Source organism: Arachis ipaensis, chromosome B4 (assembly GCF_059453495.1).
Source record: "Arachis ipaensis isolate K30076 ecotype BB chromosome B4, ASM5945349v1, whole genome shotgun sequence".
Classification (NCBI taxonomy): domain Eukaryota; kingdom Viridiplantae; phylum Streptophyta; class Magnoliopsida; order Fabales; family Fabaceae; genus Arachis; species Arachis ipaensis.
In genome coordinates, this window is record NC_142439.1 from 130,112,611 (window position 1) to 130,130,753 (window position 18,143).

Here is an 18,143-nt window from a genome sequence, read left to right on the forward strand (position 1 = left end):
ACAGACATAAACCTTGCCAAAGTGTAGAATGGTGAATAATTCAGCAGCACCTCCTAAATTCAGAGAGACCCTGCATAAATAGGATAAGTCAAAATGTGTAATGAATAACAATACATAAATGAAGAGTATGCAAATACATAAAGCATCAACTAAGACATGCCCTATCCTACTATTACAAAACTAAGTACAACAATTGATTGATGCCTATTTCCACCCGAAATTTTTTAATTAACATTTCCAAACAATAAAACTTCAAAAAGAAAATACTTCAAACAAGAGAAAACTATCAACACATGTAACTTACTTTTTTTTTTTTCAAAATGGCAAAAACGTTTATAGTTACATTACTGCTGCTCACATCTTATTAGGCATGCTTCCATTTGAACTTGGTATTATCCAAATATCACATTAAGTTAACACACATAAAAAATAGAAAAGACAAAAAAAGACAGAGTGGTTTTTACAAATTTCCTGATTCCATATATAAAAAGAAAATAAAAACAGAATAGAACAATTTAAAAGCTACTTGTTAGCTAATTACACACAAGAATTCTGAATTCCCATGATACTAAAGAGCTTCACCATCGGCCAACTTCACAAAACAGTAATGGCAGAGTTTAAAAGGAGCTAAATTTTCATTATTTATATCAGCTACATGATTTTGATTAGCATCAAATTTGTTTAACATCATCATTTCCAACACAACAAACACAATAGCAACATGAATAAGAAGTTGAAGAAAGGGGTTGTTATATGCCAGCACAATAAACGGAACCAAAAGGGGAAAAAAGCAGCAGGATTCTTTACCACGAGCTTAGATTGAAGAAACAGCAATGGTATTGAAATGCTAAACACCAATGGTACTTAAAATTGTAAACAATTTGCTCCAATCAATTCAATCAATGCGCTGTATTGGGGGCAAATAAGTAGAGAGAGAGAGAGAGAGATTTGCAGAAAGTAGAGAGGGCTTTGAAATGGAGGGAATTGGCGGTTGTCGGCGATGAAGAAAAAAAAGACAGAGAACGAAAGAGAGAGAAAGAATGGTGGAGGAGAGAGAAACAAAATATTTTGATATTTGCATTTCCTTCTTCGGCAAAACAAATTTTTTTTCCATAGGCTAATTAGATCCATCTATTTTGTTTTATCCCTAAATAATATTAATTAATTATGGTTATGATTACGAATTTACGACTGAAATTGTTGGGAGAAAAAATTCCCATTCTGGAAAATTGAAATAGATGGGGCATTCATTTGAAGTACAAGAAATTTCTTAAGAAAATTGGGTCTTAAACACAATTTGTGCCATGCTACAATTCCATATCTGCAAGAGAAACATTATTTCAGAATCCATACTGCACTAAAGGTTAGATCTGCGATATATATGCATTTTTGGAAATTCCATGTGCATTGAAAATTATTCAATCCATCCAATGTTACAATTCATAGGGATAATTCCGGCAATTTCATGAGGATAACTGCAGATAGCAGCATCATAGGTTGTACAGATTCTATCAGAGAAAAATGGATAACCAGGATTTGTGAAGCAGAAGAACCAAAGTCAAAGATTGCTAGGTTCTTTTATACAAATAACTTGATAAAGGGAACTTGAGGCTCCTTGCAACCTGCTTAAACAACAATGAAAATATTATTCTTCATTTGTTTTCCAAATGTCATATAAATAAACCAAGAATTCTGTGGGAGTGTTACGTGGGAACTGAGGTTACCTTCAAAGCCAAGTCTTCTGATACAGTTGACCGATACCGAACTGAGCCTTCAATTGGACAGCTTCTTCCTTTAAACATAAATTTAGCATTGCAGAGACTGGATAGCTGCAACAGAACATCAGACATCAGTTCGCCGCTTTGTTTGTCCTCAACCGACGAATCTTCTGCGACCGATACAATACACTGAAAGATGGCTAACAACCTCTCCAGTGGGAAACTTCCAGGTCCTTTCATTAGTAACTCCTCTTCTAAACTTTCCTTTCTTTCAGGCAGCTTCTCAGAGGGTCCACACACAAAAAAGAACAATAGACTAGAAAGTTAAACATCCACTGCTTGAAAAAAGAGAGAGAACAAAAGCAGAATCATACTATGGCTAGAGAACTAATTTTTGTAAATTACACATCAACCAACAAATCAACATGCTTACTTCCTCTTTCGCTTTCGATTATCAGAACCTCCTTTGGAATCAAAAAGTGAAGCATCAAGAGTAGCTGGATTTCGGGAAGCAAGAAATGCTGAAATAAGAAGATACTTTGCACTCGTAGACATGTGAAAGTCTAGCTTGGCAATTTCTTCACGTCGCTCCAGTTTCTTTTGATTCACCTTCAGATTTGCCTCTTTGGAGTTCTCAACTTCAGCTGAACGATGAGATGAAACCTTAAATATCTCATTTAGAGAGGACGTGATGTGAGGATTGATATGACTAAATAACTTTCTCTTCATGTCTTTGTCTTTGTCTCCATTAGGAAAGACTCTTTTATCGCGTAAAGGTTCACAATATTTTTCATATAGTGGTTTGAAGGCAGTGGACAATTCATCAACCTGCCTAGTAACCCTAAAGAAAGACCTTAAAGCCACACTGCATGAAAAATAAACAAAAATTCACTATGAGATTATGTAAATCTGAGAAAGGAAAGTAATAGTAATAAGATGTCTTACTCCAAGAATGAAGAATACAGGGAAGAAAGTATACAGGGATAGGCACCACATAACCCATGTTAGAAGAGTAAAAGGTATCTGGAGAAGTATTGCTGATAAATATTAGACCCACCTCAGGAATCTTCAGCAGATCATAGAAATTAAACAGAAAGGGTAATAAAGTAGAGCTCTTATCCCACTCTCTAACAAGCTGAAAATTGTCAAATACCAAGTAGATCATGTTTCCAATCCCCCGTTGTGCCATTGTCTTGCCTGATATCAACTTCTCCGACTTCTCCTTCAGATTGTTTATGGCATCGGTCAATGCTTCCGTAAAAAAATTAATAAAATCCGATGGTCTCTCACAGCGCTTTGCATTTGAATAGCCATTGGCAGAACTTTTTCTATGGAGATGCAACTGATTTAGTATAGATTCAAACAAGATAACCTGATTATAACACGTCGTGCAGCTAGAATAAACAAGAGGCCTGTTGAGATGCCGGAATAATCGAAAAATGATACTGGTTTTTCCAGTGGAAACACCACCATACACAAACAAAGGAAGCATTGGAGTGTTCAATGGCCCCAAAAGACTTACAATCTCGAGAATCTGGCTACTTCTACCGGGGAAATTAGAAAACAATTCATCTAGGCTAATAGGGTCTCCTCCAACTAAAAGGTCATTGATTGTTAGAGGTTCAAGGCTATTTACTTTTGCAGAAGATGCATTATTAGAAGTCGACGCAGAAGATGAAGCTAAGGACCTTGTAGTTCTTCTGGGAATTTGTGCAGCTTCCTCTGAATTCATGTTTCCTCTGATAAAATCAACAATGGAATCATCAATTTGGAATCAAAATTTTGAAAAAACTAATTGTAACGGATTCCACGCACTCTTAGGATTGGTAGTCAATAAACAATAATCCATTGTGCTGGAGTTCACATACACACAACCTGAAAGAACTTAACACTAACTCTAATGGATATATTAATCAGATTTATGAAAGCATCATCATTATCATACAGTAAAATTGAACTTGAGTGATATCAAAGCTTCAGTTCAATAAATGGCTTTCAAAATTCACAAACTACAACGCAAAATTGATTAATTTTCGTTGGTTTGAAAGTAAAAAGATGTCATAGAATATTCTAAAGACAAATATGAACATACTGAAATTGATAACAAACCAAATCCAATTAGATTAAGAAAGTGAGGAAAAACCCTGAATTAAACCTAAAAGAAGAGAAAAGGACTGTGGAGTGAAGGTCTTTACCGAGAAAACAGAGAACAGAGATGCGAGCAGATCCAATTGGGTGCGCGTGGCAAGCACGACTCAGTGAAGGCGCTTGGACGTGTCGCTTTTTCCACGCAGTTGTTTGGTGCAATGTGACAGTGAAGAATGAAGAGTGAAGAGAGCAAAATCAAATGGCAAATACAATATTACAATACAACACACTGCGGGGAAAGGAATGGAAATGGCGCCAAAATCAAACAACGTTGTCCCGGGAAGAGCCACTTTTCTCTCCATTTTTTTGGGCTTATGATTGTCTATTTGGGCCTGCGTCAGAATTCAATATGGTCCAGTTGATTTGGGTCTTCTAGTCCATGACCAAAAAATTGTAGATATTGTTTTTTCTTTTAAAAAATAAATTGTACCAGTGCAACATCCGATTGAATATTCCTTTTTCTAGGAAAAAAAATAACAATAACAATAGTTACTCAATATCTAATTGAATCTATTTACAAACTTTATAAGTTAAAGTTCCTAATCGAGAATTTAATTAAACTATAGATACCTAAAATTAATTATTTATGTTGAATTCGATGAAAAATTTGAGTGATACAAATTAAATTATATAAGCAATTGCTTAATGGAAATTAGAAAGTAAATTATCCTCTTTTATATATAATTATATAATAAATTTATCATACATTTTTATCGCATAAAATCATCGCACTTCTAATCAATTCCATTTGATAGTTAAGGTTGATACAAAGATAAGTTTTGAAATATGCATTAAATATAAAAAAGTTATTACAAGCTTTAAATGAACACATAAATAAATTTATTATATAATAATATACAACAAAAAAATAAATAAAAATGATTAGCAAACACGTGGCTACATCAGGGACGTAAGGAACGGAGCGTTGAATTGTGAGTTGTGAAGAGTGAGGAAGGAGCATAACAACGATGCAGAGTGAAATGGGGGAGCTTTATGCTTTGGACTTCGATGGAATCCTCTGTGATAGCTGCGGTGAGAGCTCTCTCTCTGCTCTCAAGGTACTGTACCCTCTCTCCTTTCTCTCTTACTTGTTTTTTCATTTCAAGTTTTCACTTTTTCATTAACTAGGATACCTTTCAGGCTGCGAAAGTGAGATGGCCTTCTTTGTTTCATGGCGTGGATTCGGCCACTCAGGATTGGATTGTTGACCAGATGCATTCAGTAATTAATCTCATATTCACTACTTACTTCTTATGCATTTTTTTAATCAATTAGTTAATTATTATGTTTATGCCTTTGTTTTTTGCTAAATTGCTTTATAATTTAGATGTTATGTGTTTTGGTTCTGAGTAACTGTTAACTGCTTATCAACTTATACGATTTGTAAATAACAACAGAGGCCTCAAATTATAGAAAGGGAATCAGAGACAAAATTATTTTGCTTTCAAATAAATTTCCTTGTTTTAGAAGAGTACCATTATGAGGTGCAATGCATGTGTCAATCTCACTTCTTTGAGGAAGTAATTGATTTTTCCTCTAAGATTTCAGTAGGACTTTGATTATAAAATTGTTCCAAAACTAAGCTAATTAAACAACACACTGTTTCTCGCTAACTTTGTTGCCTTTTTTTATTGTTAATCAAGTTTTATTCCCTCAAAATATAAACATTTTCCGGTTTTAATCATTTTTTTTTTTGTAAGGATTTAGTTACTTGCATATGATGTTGTGAATATTTTACTCAAAAATATTGAGCTTTCAAAAACATTGCTTTGAATATGGTGAATAAATAGACCAATTTTCATTCTGAAGATGAACTTCCATAGTTGTCTGTGTTATAGGTCCGACCGGTCGTAGAAACTGGACATGAAAATGTTTTACTTGTGAGATTGTTGTTAGAGACCAGAATACCTTCCATCAGGAAGTCTTCAGTGAGTACAATGTCTTATCTCTGATCTTTAGCATTTATCCGTGGAATTTGCATCTGCTTTTGACTGATGCCTACTTTTTTTGCAAGGTTGCAGAGGGGCTCACGGTTGAGGGTATATTGGAAAATTGGTCCAAGTTGAAGCCTGTTATCATGGAAGAGTGGAGTGAGAATAGAGAAACTTTGATAGATCTTTTTGGAAAGGTTAGAGATGAATGGTTGGAGCAGGATTTCGCTACTTGGATCGGTGCAAATAGGTAACCAAATTAAACCTTCTGAGCTGTGATTAGTTTAGCATATTTATATCACATGAAGGAGATCTACTACTACTAATTCGTGATGTTTGTCTATAGATTCTATCCTGGTGTTTCTGATGCATTAAAATTTGCAAGCTCGAGAGTGTACATAGTCACCACGAAACAGGTCAGCATCCAACCTTCTTTTTGACCCTAGCTAGGGGATGATAATCCCGTCAACAGATACTTTTGTCTCAGTATTAATGAAAAATACTCCATTCCATAATATTTTTACTTTCAAAAGTCAATGTATCTTGATATAAATTGCAAGTAATATATACAATTTTTAATGTACCGAATTTTCAAGGTGATAATTATTTTGGAATGAAAGAGTAAGAGAGAAAGGAAGATAATGTTGTCCTAATACGACTTATGCACCTTTTGCAATTTTACATCATGTCCCCTGTTCATTTTGTATCTTTATCATTTCTTTTGTAATTTTAGAGCCGTTTTGCCGATGCTTTACTCCGAGAGCTTGCTGGGGTGACAATTCCACCTGAAAGAATATATGGTCTAGGAACTGGGTTAGTGTAGTATATATTCGTCTAAAATAATGTCCAGTGATGCTTTAACATTTTTTTCTTTTCTTTTCTCTTGCTTTATTTTTTGAAAGGAAATTCACTTTCCTTGCACCATCTTTGGTTTTACCGGTAGGCCTAAGGTGAAAGTGCTGAAGCAGCTTCAAAAGAGACCAGAGCACCAAGGACTCACACTTCAGTAAGATATTGTGCTACTAGAACTAATTATACATCATTCTGGTTATTGTTATTTCTACTGGAACTCTATTATTGCTTACATGAAATTAACTCTTTTAACCAGCTTTGTTGAGGATCGGCTTGCTACCTTAAAAAATGTCATCAAAGAACCTGAGTTAGATCAATGGAATCTGTATTTAGGTAGCTTCCTTTTGTATTTCTTAACCAGTTTATAATTGGAATGGATTCTCTCAAGGGAAAATATTACATGACATCGTGAGTGTGCCTGATAAGTGTAATTGTTTTTTGGGATCAGGGAACTGGGGTTACAACACTCAGAAAGAGAGAGAAGAAGCTGCGGCTATCCCCAGAATTCAAGTTCTTGAGCTGTCGGACTTCAGTAAGAAGTTGAAATGATTGTTTGTTGCCTTCATTGAATTTTCACTTTTTCAGGCGTCAGCATTGAACTGAACATTTTGTTACCATCTCATTTATAAAGAAAGTCAGTTTGTTGTGACCACAATCTTTCTATTTAAAATGGCTGCTGTAACTGTATCCTCTAATGTTATATAGAGAAATGTTTTTTCAGTACATAGTAATATAGTATATATACACACACAATAAATTGACAGTTGATTATTGAAACTCAAAACTGGTTTTCATTATGTAAGTGTTATGTTCAATAAGAAAAGATAGATCTACACTCTTGGATGAAGGCAATGTGTTGAGTTTACACATATATAACTGAGTTTGCTTTTACTTGGGTGGCTAAATATATTAAGTTATCACAATGTGGAAATAAATAGAGGAAATATGTGCCTCAAATGAAGCTGCAAGATCAATGTGGAAGATTCCAAAAAATACGACGCCACTCATAGTCATATGTGAATGACTATTTCGAAAGCAAATATTATTTGTGGTAATACTACGCTGAGAAAAGGTACTGAAATATTTGGATTTTTATTTTTAATATGGAGGGAGGTATGGGGTGATACAGCATTATGGAGAATAGGGGCGCTTTTTTTGTATGTGGTGTTAGGAGGCTGAAATCGGATCGAGAGATTTAGAGTAAGGAATTTGGACGGTCCGTTTTGATTTTTTAAAAAAAACAAAAAAAAAAAAACTAGAAACGGAGGGTCCGTTTTCATTTAAAGGAAAAATAAAAAAAAAAACAAAAGTGGTAAACTGATGGTCCGTTTTGAGTTTTCAAAAACAAAAAAAAAAAAACAAAAAATGTAAACGGAGGGTCCGATATCATTTTAAATAAAAAAAAAAAAAAAACAAAAACTAATCGGACGCTTCGATTTGGGGTCAACAAATTTTTTAACAAAGAACTCGGACGGTCCGATTTCTCCCTGTCTCAGACCTGTGTTTAATACCTGTATACACCATAACCAAACACAACTCACACACTCCTCCAATATAAAAAAAAATTAGCCGAAATATTTCGAGGATTTACTACACATCTTCCATCTTAGAAGGCAGGTTTGGTCTCCATAAAAGTTATGCGAAATGGTAAAAATATTAATGCATAGATAAAATTATATTGTAATGCACGAAAACTTAAACAACAAATTCCATCAAGATAAAGTCGACTATATAGATCAAACAATATTATTATATTCAGTTATATATCATGTCTATAATAAATTCATTTATGCTGTAGATGAGCTTAATTAATAAGGTAACGGTAGCTCTTTTTACTCAAACTTAGATATTACCATAGGCCTTTCCTTTAAAGATCTAACATGCAAACCAAAAAATGTAATCTTACACTGTTAAAGTGTGTTTAGTTTGGAATTTGTTAAGCCACCTAAGCATAGCACCTTTTCAAGGGCATCAAGGCAAATTTTTTTACTTAGATAAGTTTTTAAAGAACAGACATAATTCATAAAAATTACAACCATGTTAAGTGTATTAAAAGTGTCATTTACAAAAACTTAGATTAAATGACAAAAGAAAGAAACTATTGGCATTATTATTAAATAGACAAAAATGAAAAATAAACAAAAAAAAATGGTAGACATTCACGTGTCATAATTTTAATGGAAGCTAGGCCCCAAAGATTTTCAATCCTGTTTTGGATGGCGGGTATTGTGTACCATGCAAATTTATATTATTATCTTAGTATAAAATACATATAGATAGACATTGCAAGATTGAAAGGAACTTAGGAAAAATGGGTCATCTTTATGCATTAGACTTTGATGGAGTTCTGTGTGATACTTGTGGAGAGACTGCTATCTCTGCCGTCAAGGTTCATGCTCTCTCTTCCTCCCTCTCTCTTATAATAATGGAAGAGAAATACACACAGTATTTCCAACATTTTCATTGTATATATGTTCTTCTAGTTCTAGGATTTCTATCTTCTTTTACTAATGTTTCAAATTTTCTGTTAATGTTATCCAGTTAGTGGAAAATATCAATAAGATTCTAATGTCATAATGTATAATGTATTAAACTTAAGCTGTGATCACTTCGATAAATTTGTAGGCAGCCAAGTTGAGATGGCCAGCATTGTTTGATGGTGTGGATCCAACCGTTGAAGATTGGATTGTTCAACAGATGATTACAGTAAATAATTAACTTCTAAGTTGTTAATTAATTACACTTCTCAACAAACAATGCTCACTTATCAATGCTTAATTTATGTTTACGAAGTGCTCGTTCGTCTTTCTTTATCTGTCACTATAACTTCTTGGCATATTATTGGATCAATGTATGTAGACCAAAAAATGACAGTGACAGATAAAATTAAACGAAGGAAGCACTTGGTTAAATTAATGAATAGATGTTCAAATGTTAGTTATTTGTTTTAACAATGACTGGTTTGCTACTTAAGAAATGATTGCAAAGCTAAAATCTCAACACAATTTCTGCAGTGTTCATAAAACATTTGAGTTATACTACTTTTCTTATGAACTTGTAGTATTTTCATGTCAGGTGAGGCCAGTGGTGGAAACTGGATATGAGACTCTCTTACTTGTGAGATTATTGCTTGAGACCAGAGTTCCATCAATTCGAAAATCTTCGGTCTGTATATATTAAGCCTAAAATCACCTTGATTTTTGTCATCTTAAATTACACTAACCTGTTCTGAGATTAAGTAATATCATGCTTACACCAGGCGTTTTATAACTTAAATGAAGAAATGTCAGTGTAATTTAACCTTTTTATTATGAATTGACAAGTGTAGTATCACTTGATTTATGTCATAGTTCTTCTTGAAAGGTTGCAGAAGGGCTCACAGTTGAGGGTATATTGGAGACATGGATCAAATTGAAGCCTATTGTGATGGAAGAATGGGATGAGAATAGAGATGAACTGATAGATCTTTTTGGAAAGGTCAGAGATGATTGGTTGCAGAATGATTTCTCTGGTTGGATGGGAGCAAACAGGTAGTTCAATTAAGGGAATGTCTTAATACAAGTTATCTAACAGTATAAATTTAATAGAAGTTATCTGTCGAAAACTATGTTAAGATCTTAAGGTTTGATGCATGTATATCCGTACCATTCGATACACCAGACAAAAACAACTGAGATTAGATATTCGGATTTTAGAAAAATGTGCGCGCGATTGTGTTTTTGACTTTTGGACTCTTGCTTATTGGTGATTGTGTTTTATTTTTTATACCTATAGATTCTATCCTGGTACTGCTGATGCACTAAGATTTGCAAGCTCAAAAGTTTACATTGTCACCACAAAACAGGTAATAATCCTTAAGAATACATAATTCTAGTCTTATATGAAATTTCACATTGCTATGTTCTCTTCTTACTTTGCATTTTTTCCTTCTTTGGCTATAGGGCCGTTTTGCTGATGCTTTACTGAAAGAGCTTGCTGGAATCACTTTACCACCAGAAAGAATATATGGTTTAGGAACTGGGTTAGTATCTTGTATGAATATCAAAATCATGTTGTAGCGGACACTATTTTGACACCCATATTTTGTTAACAACCAACATGTACTTTCTTTGTTTTGTTAGTGTTTTTTAAAATCTTTTTATTAATATTTTTTCTATGAAGTCCTAAGGTAGAAATGCTAAAGAAGCTTCAAAAGATGCCAGAGCACCAAGGACTGACCCTACAGTAAGATTTTGCCTTTCAGGTTATTAAGAACATTGTATTTGCATGTTAACATGGTTTAAGAGAAATTACTAAGGTTAATATTTTTCTTTTTTTAAAATTGCAGCTTTGTGGAAGATAGGCTTGCAACCTTAAAAAATGTCATTAAAGAACCAGAGTTGGACAATTGGAATTTGTATCTAGGTAGCAATTTTCTTTCTCCGTGTCTCTTTTAGTGCACCAAGTTTATTTTCACACTAAGATCATCCAATGGTATGAATATAACAGAAATTATTGATGTATAAGCTAAAATTATAAGAAGATTTACACTATCGAATCATGTTAGTGCATGTGACCATAGAGTTGTCCTATAACTTCAATCTTATACATTTTGGAGTTTCTATCTTCTGTATTGTTGTTTGTTTTAGAATAACATATTTGCTAAATTTGGTTGATTTGGATTAGTTAATTGGGGGTTCAACACTCAGAAAGAGAGAGATGAAGCAGCAGCTAGCCCCAGGATTACACTTCTTGAGCTGTCTGACTTCAGTAAGAAGCTGAAATAGTAGTTCCACTTCATTAGATTGTCTATCATTGTATTATATCATTTCATTTAATTACATTCCATTAATGCAAAACAATGGTAAATTCCTTCTGTCTCTAAGCTTTTGCATCATCATATTTATAATTGTAATGTTTCTCTCCAATTTAGAATAAACTATAATTTTTTACATTTCCAACCATAAAAGATTTGAATACTTACAATTCTAGTCATGTATTAGTTCGTTCATATCTTATATAGTTAGCATTATCAACATTCAAATCTTTCGTGATTAGAAATAGTAGTATATTCTCCATTTTAACATAAATGTCACTTGAACTTTGATAAAAATCAACATTGCTAAACACAATTATACAACTGTGTCTAAATATATTTTTCAATGTACTAAAAGGTGAAAATATAGTTATTTTGAAACGAAAGGAAGGAATAGGATAAGATAAAGTAGAATAGTCATATATGGTTTGATAGGTTATTAGGGGACTCACTTCTCACCAAGGGGAATTTGAATATCTTTGTTTCTTTCGTCTCATCAATGCAGTAGTTTGAGTTTCTCTTGGTTTACACAAATGCTGAAAAGGCGATTACTACATTATCCTTTAGAAGCAGTTCATCATCTTAAAATGAGGAGGAAGAAAGTGTTTTTTTATGTCAAACTACAAAATTCACAAAACTGTTACTAAACCTTGGAAGACAATCATATCCCTAGAAATGAATTACAACTCTGTTCTCAAATCCCCATCATTTTCCTCTTGACCAGCATTATCCGCTTTGGTTTTTTCTTTCTGAAGGTTCTGAAGAACCTCTTCTAAAGGTGGATCTCCAGGTCTTCGAAAAACATCATTCCCGATTTTGATCTCATATGCCTCTGATTGGTCAAAGATAAAGTCCTTCAACTGTAATATCAGCAGAAAATCATCACTAACAAATAACAATTATCTCAAGGCTGAATCTAAAACTGCTTTTTGAATGAAAGGAGAATAAAAGCAAGGTACAAGGATCATAATTCAACATGATTTATAGTAAATCATAAAATGGGAAGGCAGGAGATGAACATAATAGCAGATAGATAGGGTTGTTGTCAAAATTGATAAGCCAAGCCGCTTCCATTCTTCATTCTTTAAAATTTCAAAGTAGAGGGAAAAGAAGGTAAAATGCAAAGGCGTACCTCATCCATGCCTTTGATGCTTTCCATGTTGAACATGATTGTACTTGTATCAACACCCATGAACCTTATACCAATGCCTCCAGTTCTCATAACTTGTGACCATTTCATGGCGATTTCCGCTACCATGTCCTAAAATCAAGCATGGCAATCAGTTAAGGGCGTTAACATTAACGAAAAATGTTCAAACAAAAAACTCTTTCTTCTATCACAAAGAAAATTGCCAATAAGGACCAATTTGATAATCAAACACCATCTTGATAAATCAAATAAACTACTAAGAAGAAGTTGAAAATAAGGCTCCACCAAAAGAAAGCACCATAAACTATCCAAAGAAAAAAAAGCACCAGAGATATCCATATTCCCCATCCCAGAACACAGTTTCCAGAATGGATAAGACAAACATAATGCTGAAGCAACCTTAACATGCTCGACGGCCGACAATTCAATTACCCATCACTTTTACAGCAGTCACTTGAAGGCTACATGGCAAGGGAAGCAAATCCCAATGATAAGACCCATTGCAATAGAAGTTATCAATCCAATAGCAGTTACTCCTCACTTTATCACTTTACTAAGTTTGTTCACTTTAAACTTAAAGGACCCTAATCCAACAGAGTAACCAAAACTTAAACTCAACTAGAGCTCAAATGCAAAAATTAATAAATGGCCATGAGCGAATGTGCTCATTGAAATTCACCAGAATCAATTGATCACATTAAATCACAAATTCAACTCAAACTATATCTTAATTTTTTTAACTTCTTTCTCCCCTTAAATGAAGTATGAGCAAAAACAATACATGTGCAAGAGCCAATCATCCTCCACCAAAATCCATCACAAAAAACCACAGCTTGAAATAATCACAACCACAACTCAAAAAATAAAATAAAACATATTTTATTTCATTTTATTAAAAAGAAACCCTAACAATAACGTAAAACTCAGCACTAAAACTCTAGAAGGTCACTTTCACTAAACTCCAATTCCAGCTTACATTTCACTCAAGAAAACGAACTTGACCGGACAAAATCAGTAATGTAACCAAAATTCTAGCTGAAATTCATCAAAAACCAATAAACATGCAGAAACAGCCAATTTCCTGATAAAAATCATAGCTAAAAATTGGAGCCCTATTTTGCACCAAGATAAGAATAGCCTTAACCAGAGACGGAAATGTGGCTGACCGGAGTACGGGGAAGTCCGAAGCGGAGCTTGACGAAGCCGATGACGGGACCGGTGTGGCGCTTCATCATCTCCTCCTTGATCTGAGACGGTTCCATTTTCGACAGATCGGCGGGCGGGAAAGATGGCTCCTTCTTCTTGCCCCATTCCTTCCAAGACTCGTCCTCTTCGTCATCGTACACGTCATCAAGGTCATCGCTGATGTGCACCTTGCGCTTTCCTCCATGGGCAAATTCGTAATTTTGCAGCACCAGAAGTAGTAGAAGAAGAAGGAGGGTGGTAATGGAGCTCATTGCGTAATAAGTGTTGCGAATTTGTGAGGAGTTGTTATATATTGCTCATAAATTGAACGACATAGAGAAAAACACAGAAACTTGTTAGTGTTGTCATGTTTAGATAATTTGCGTGACGCAAATGACAACGGAATCAATTCTTTGTAGAAAAGCTAATAATTTAATTTAGTTTCAAAGTAAATATTTATGTATTCAGATATCAAATATAATATTCTACATAATTAATATTTTAAAAAATAAAAATAAATATTACAAAGTAATTTAAAAAAAAAATAAGTTAACAAAATATTTATGGGATTTTTTTCATTCAATTGTTAGTAGATAAAAACATATCAAAAAATAAAAATATATATCAAATAAAAAAATTATTTTCTTTCTACATCAAATTGATAAGATAAAAAAAATATTTTTTTACATTAAATTGATAAAAAAAAAGAGACATAGTACTATTTTTTTAAAACAAATATCTTTTTTGAAAATGACATCTAAACAAACCTAAAGCGTTATATCAAAGTTCAACGAAATTTATGCTTTTATCATCTTTGGAAACTTATTTCATTTTATTTTTTATTTTTTGTTTTTATTATAAATATTTTTTATTTCAAAATTTCATTAAGAGAAGAAAAAAAATAAAAAATAAAAATAAAAAATAAAAAATAAAATTTCTTAATTTTACTTTTTTTTTTCTTTACAAACTTCTAAAAATAGAAAATCATAAAATACTAAAAATAAAATCCAATCCTAACACATTTTTTTAAGCTTCCTTACAAAGTAATAATTCAATTTAAAATATTTTTAAAATTGACAAAATATAATTCCATAATTATTTTATACTTTAAATAAAATAGTTTGCAACAAACATTTAGTTCTAAAATCCTATTTATAATTGTTCATTCAATATACGTAAATTGTATAAAAAGTATAATAATATATTTTTGGTACCTTATTTAATTAGTGTTATATATTTATTTAATTAAATTTATTATCTATTTAAATTTCTAATTAAGTATACAATGATAACCCCTCTTAACGAAAAAATACATTAAATTAATGTAGAGATTTATATTATTTACGAAATGTTGAAATCCTAATAATTGGATACTATATTTAAGCTCAATTAACTTTATATAATACACCACAAACTTGCACCTAGCTTATGTTAAACAAAAAAATGTTATCTTCGTTTAATTAAAATTTATATATATCACAATTATTTTTCTAAGAAACAATCATAAATTTAACCTTTAATATCTTTGTTTAATTAAAACTTATATGTAAAGTTTAATTATCCTCAAACAAAAGTAAGTGTAAAAAAAGTGTTGAATCTCTTTATATAAGTTATTAAATAAGTTTTTTATGTTTGTGCTTGCTCTCTATGTATGAACCTTTTGATTTGGTATATAAGTGTTCTCTTCTATGACATACTTCTCATCTTTGATCAAAATAATTCACAAAAACTCTTTATTAAGATCTACTAATAAGACGCTCGTCTTTATAACTAAAAATTACTTCAAACTTACTCACCTTTATAATCCCACATTGACCTATAGGAATTTAAGCGTGCTAACGTTAAATTTCAAATTCAAGAAGTTTTAAATTATATAATGTAACCAAAATTCTAGCTGAAATTCATCAAAAACCAATAAACATGCAGAAACAGCCAATTTCCCGATAAAATCATAGCTAAAATTGGAGCCCTGTTTTACACCAAGATAAGAATAGCCTTAACCAGAAACAGAAATGTGGCTGACCGGAGTACGGCGAAGTCCGAAGCGGAGCTTGACGAAGCCGATGACTAGACCGGTGTGGCGCTTCATCATCTCCTCCTTGATCTGAGACGGTTCCATTTTCGACAGATCGGCGGGCGGGAAAGATGGCTCCTTCTTCTTGTCCCATTCCTTCCAAGACTCGTCCTCTTCGTCATCGTACACGTCATCAAGGTCATCGCTGATGTGCACCTTGCGCTTTCCTCCATGGGCAAATTCGTAATTTTGCAGCACCAGAAGTAGTAGAAGAAGAAGGAAGGTGGTAGTGGAGCTCATTGCGTAATAAGTGTTGCGAATTGGTGAGAAGTTGTTATATATTGCTCATAAATTGAAGGGCATAGAGAAACACACAGAAACACCGATTACTTCTACATTTAAAGAATAGAACAAAAACCACCTTAAAATTATTTTTTTATTATTTGAAGAACATACGGAAGAAGTTTTACATCTATCACTGCTCCATTGTTGGATGAACTAATAATGCACTCGCTCTACATCGAACTCTATTAATTTCCAATAGATAACAGAGTCTCAAAGTAGTGATGAACAGATCTAGGCACTCTATCTAATTTACAAAGAACCCTCAAACCATAATTTTTTAGGCTATAAGACATTATTTTACCATCTTGGAACAACACAAGCATGGAATCCTCCTCCTCTTCTTCTTGGCGAAGAACAAAACTTAACACACAAAATGGATTACTTGAAAGATTCCAGCACAAGGCCGATTCCCCATCATGCATGCGATTAAGATTGACACGGTATCTGGCAACCCATGAAGAGTAATCTTCCTCTAATTCCCAAATATCAAACTCCAAACTATCAGATAGAATCAAGTGCAGCCTTCCTTTACATTCTCCTAAATACTTAACACCCAAGAGCTCTGAATTTGAGTCAACACATGCAGGGACTGCAGGCAATTTATCAAAGCAAAGCCGATTGACATCGAAATAAACGGAATTGTCATCATCTAAACGAAACCAATGAACAGCACCATTGCAATAAACTCCCTCTGGGACACGTAAATCATTAGGAAGATTGCAAACAACACTACTCCAACAAGACGTCTCTGAGGAATACAAACGAATCCCAATTCGGGGTTTGAGTTGATTGAGACGACTATAATAATGTCCAAACGGAGCTTCCATTTCACCAAATAAAATAACTTTGTAAGAAAGAGGTTGTTTTAGAGGTTCGAAAACAAGATAAGCCTTCAAGTCTAAAGGGTCAAATATGTAGATATCTTCATTACATGGGGAATCTACATCGCCAAGGGGGTAATCTAGATAAACGCAGTGGTCATTGCTGATGGCTGGGTTGCATATGCGAAAGTGGGATTCTAGTCGTATCATAAAAGACTCAAAAGTTGTTAAACCAGAATTGGGTGTGGGTGTAACATTACATAGTAATAGACCATTACAAGAGTGTATAATAGTAGAAGACATGTATTTGCGTCGATCAAGATCAAGGTGGAAGAAGATTTTGTTGGCGTTGTTATTATTGGTGTGGAAGGGAACAATAGAAGCTCTTTTGGCCTTCGTGTCTCCGAAATTCTGAACCAACAGAGCAGTGGGTGGAGGTTTGTTATTGTACTTGGAATATAAACGACAAGTGTGTGAATAACGGAATTTGGGGTTGGAGATGATTGACAACCATTTCTTGCACACGCATTTGCATTGAATCGCTTGTTTCACTGGCAATCGGAGAAGGATCTCCGTTAAGAGATCCATGTCTCGTATCACAGTGTCCCATGGACTCTCCATTGTTACCAAACCAACAGAGAAGTTGCGTGGTGTTGTAGGCTACGGTTTCTCCGCTTTATATCTTATGACTTATATAGACCTCGTTTGGGTAAGTAGATCTTTGTTTGAGTTATCTTTTTTTTAAAGATCTTATAAAAAAGTAAAAATAATTTTATGTTTGGATATCTCATACAAAAAGATCTTTTTATCGGGTCTGTCTTTGCTTTTTGAAAATGCACAATAACTAATTTATAATTTAGTTCTCAAATTTTATATGGGGAGAATTTTAAAATATCAAAAGATTTGAATCTTTTGATGTAATTTTTAATAAATTTAAATAAATCTTTATCTTTATCTTTATCTTTATCTTTATCTTTATCTTTATAGTATACAAATGGGGAGCTCATATGCTGACGTGGCGCTCATACGTTGAGTTTGGGAGTTCATTTGCTTAGGTGTCGTCACTAGAAATTTTTAGAATTATATTTATTAATTATAAATTATTATTTGTTTAGGTTGTTATTTTCAAATTTTAAGTTTGGATTGTTTTACTTAGGTTGTTATTTTTTAAATTTTAAATTATT

General features: G+C 33.2%; 4 protein-coding genes and 1 pseudogene across 8 annotated transcripts; 2 read left to right on the top strand and 3 right to left on the bottom strand.

Annotated features, from left to right (window-relative positions):
* Positions 1-14: 14 nt before the first annotated feature.
* Positions 15-4,039, bottom strand: LOC107639821 (origin of replication complex subunit 5-like; annotated as a pseudogene). Its single transcript, XR_015881204.1, has 6 exons — positions 3,914-4,039; positions 2,664-3,457; positions 2,150-2,583; positions 1,725-2,008; positions 1,531-1,622; positions 15-70 (listed from the first exon to the last, which is right to left on the bottom strand). The product of XR_015881204.1 is annotated as an origin of replication complex subunit 5-like (transcript).
* Positions 4,040-4,746: 707 nt separating this feature from the next.
* On the top strand, positions 4,747-7,372 carry LOC107637044 (uncharacterized). 3 transcript variants are annotated; one of them, XM_088485906.1, is made up of 9 exons: positions 4,747-4,924; positions 5,007-5,087; positions 5,705-5,794; positions 5,881-6,047; positions 6,144-6,213; positions 6,531-6,610; positions 6,741-6,803; positions 6,906-6,982; positions 7,098-7,372. In XM_088485906.1, the coding sequence occupies exons 1-9, from the start codon at positions 4,835-4,837 to the stop codon at positions 7,196-7,198; spliced, it is 819 nt and encodes a 272-aa protein (XP_088342032.1). In that variant the 5' UTR covers positions 4,747-4,834; the 3' UTR covers positions 7,199-7,372. The 3 variants fall into 3 exon arrangements, with proteins under 3 accessions (XP_088342032.1, XP_088342033.1, XP_088342034.1); XM_088485907.1 differs by lacking the exon at positions 6,531-6,610 and having other exon boundaries at positions 4,765-4,924; positions 6,700-6,803; XM_088485908.1 differs by lacking the exon at positions 5,705-5,794 and having other exon boundaries at positions 4,765-4,924.
* Positions 7,373-8,879: 1,507 nt separating this feature from the next.
* Positions 8,880-11,582, top strand: LOC107639819 (uncharacterized). 2 transcript variants are annotated; one of them, XR_015881140.1, is made up of 9 exons: positions 8,880-9,038; positions 9,275-9,355; positions 9,725-9,814; positions 10,013-10,179; positions 10,424-10,493; positions 10,591-10,670; positions 10,811-10,892; positions 10,977-11,053; positions 11,315-11,582. XR_015881140.1 is itself a non-coding variant. In XM_088485398.1 (9 exons), exons 1-9 carry the CDS (start codon positions 8,961-8,963, stop codon positions 11,413-11,415), a joined length of 807 nt encoding a protein of 268 aa, XP_088341524.1. In that variant the 5' UTR covers positions 8,880-8,960; the 3' UTR covers positions 11,416-11,582. The 2 variants fall into 2 exon arrangements, 1 of the variants encoding a protein (XP_088341524.1); XM_088485398.1 differs by having other exon boundaries at positions 10,811-10,873.
* A 314-nt stretch (positions 11,583-11,896) lies between these two features.
* Positions 11,897-14,166, bottom strand: LOC148569210 (uncharacterized). The gene is made up of 3 exons (XM_088485399.1): positions 13,761-14,166; positions 12,577-12,705; positions 11,897-12,304 (listed from the first exon to the last, which is right to left on the bottom strand). Exons 1-3 carry the CDS (start codon positions 14,049-14,051, stop codon positions 12,125-12,127), a joined length of 600 nt encoding a protein of 199 aa, XP_088341525.1. The 5' UTR covers positions 14,052-14,166; the 3' UTR covers positions 11,897-12,124.
* A 2,157-nt stretch (positions 14,167-16,323) lies between these two features.
* LOC107637045 (F-box protein At5g07610-like) lies at positions 16,324-17,580 on the bottom strand. The gene has a single exon (XM_016340497.2). The coding sequence runs from the start codon at positions 17,578-17,580 to the stop codon at positions 16,324-16,326; it is 1,257 nt and encodes a 418-aa protein (XP_016195983.2).
* Positions 17,581-18,143: the final 563 nt, after the last annotated feature.

Bases quoted from the DNA above. Each gene is read 5' to 3' on its own strand.
- LOC148569210 (XM_088485399.1), bottom strand. From the start codon at position 14,051: ATGAGCTCCATTACCACCCTCCTTCTTCTTCTACTACTTCTGGTGCTG. The intron at 12,706-13,760 runs GTCAGCCACATT...GCTTGATTTTAG, and splicing joins TCGGACTTCCCCGTACTCCG to GACATGGTAGCGGAAATCGC. The intron at 12,305-12,576 runs GTACGCCTTTGC...CTGATATTACAG, and splicing joins GCATCAAAGGCATGGATGAG to TTGAAGGACTTTATCTTTGA.
- LOC107639819 (XM_088485398.1), top strand. From the start codon at position 8,961: ATGGGTCATCTTTATGCATTAGACTTTGATGGAGTTCTGTGTGATACT. The intron at 9,356-9,724 runs GTAAATAATTAA...TTTTCATGTCAG, and splicing joins TTGTTCAACAGATGATTACA to GTGAGGCCAGTGGTGGAAAC. The intron at 10,180-10,423 runs GTAGTTCAATTA...TTATACCTATAG, and splicing joins GGTTGGATGGGAGCAAACAG to ATTCTATCCTGGTACTGCTG.
- LOC107637044 (XM_088485906.1), top strand. From the start codon at position 4,835: ATGCAGAGTGAAATGGGGGAGCTTTATGCTTTGGACTTCGATGGAATC. The intron at 6,214-6,530 runs GTCAGCATCCAA...TTGTAATTTTAG, and splicing joins ACATAGTCACCACGAAACAG to AGCCGTTTTGCCGATGCTTT. The intron at 6,611-6,740 runs GTTAGTGTAGTA...TTTTACCGGTAG, and splicing joins ATATATGGTCTAGGAACTGG to GCCTAAGGTGAAAGTGCTGA.
- LOC107637045 (XM_016340497.2), bottom strand. From the start codon at position 17,580: ATGGAGAGTCCATGGGACACTGTGATACGAGACATGGATCTCTTAACG.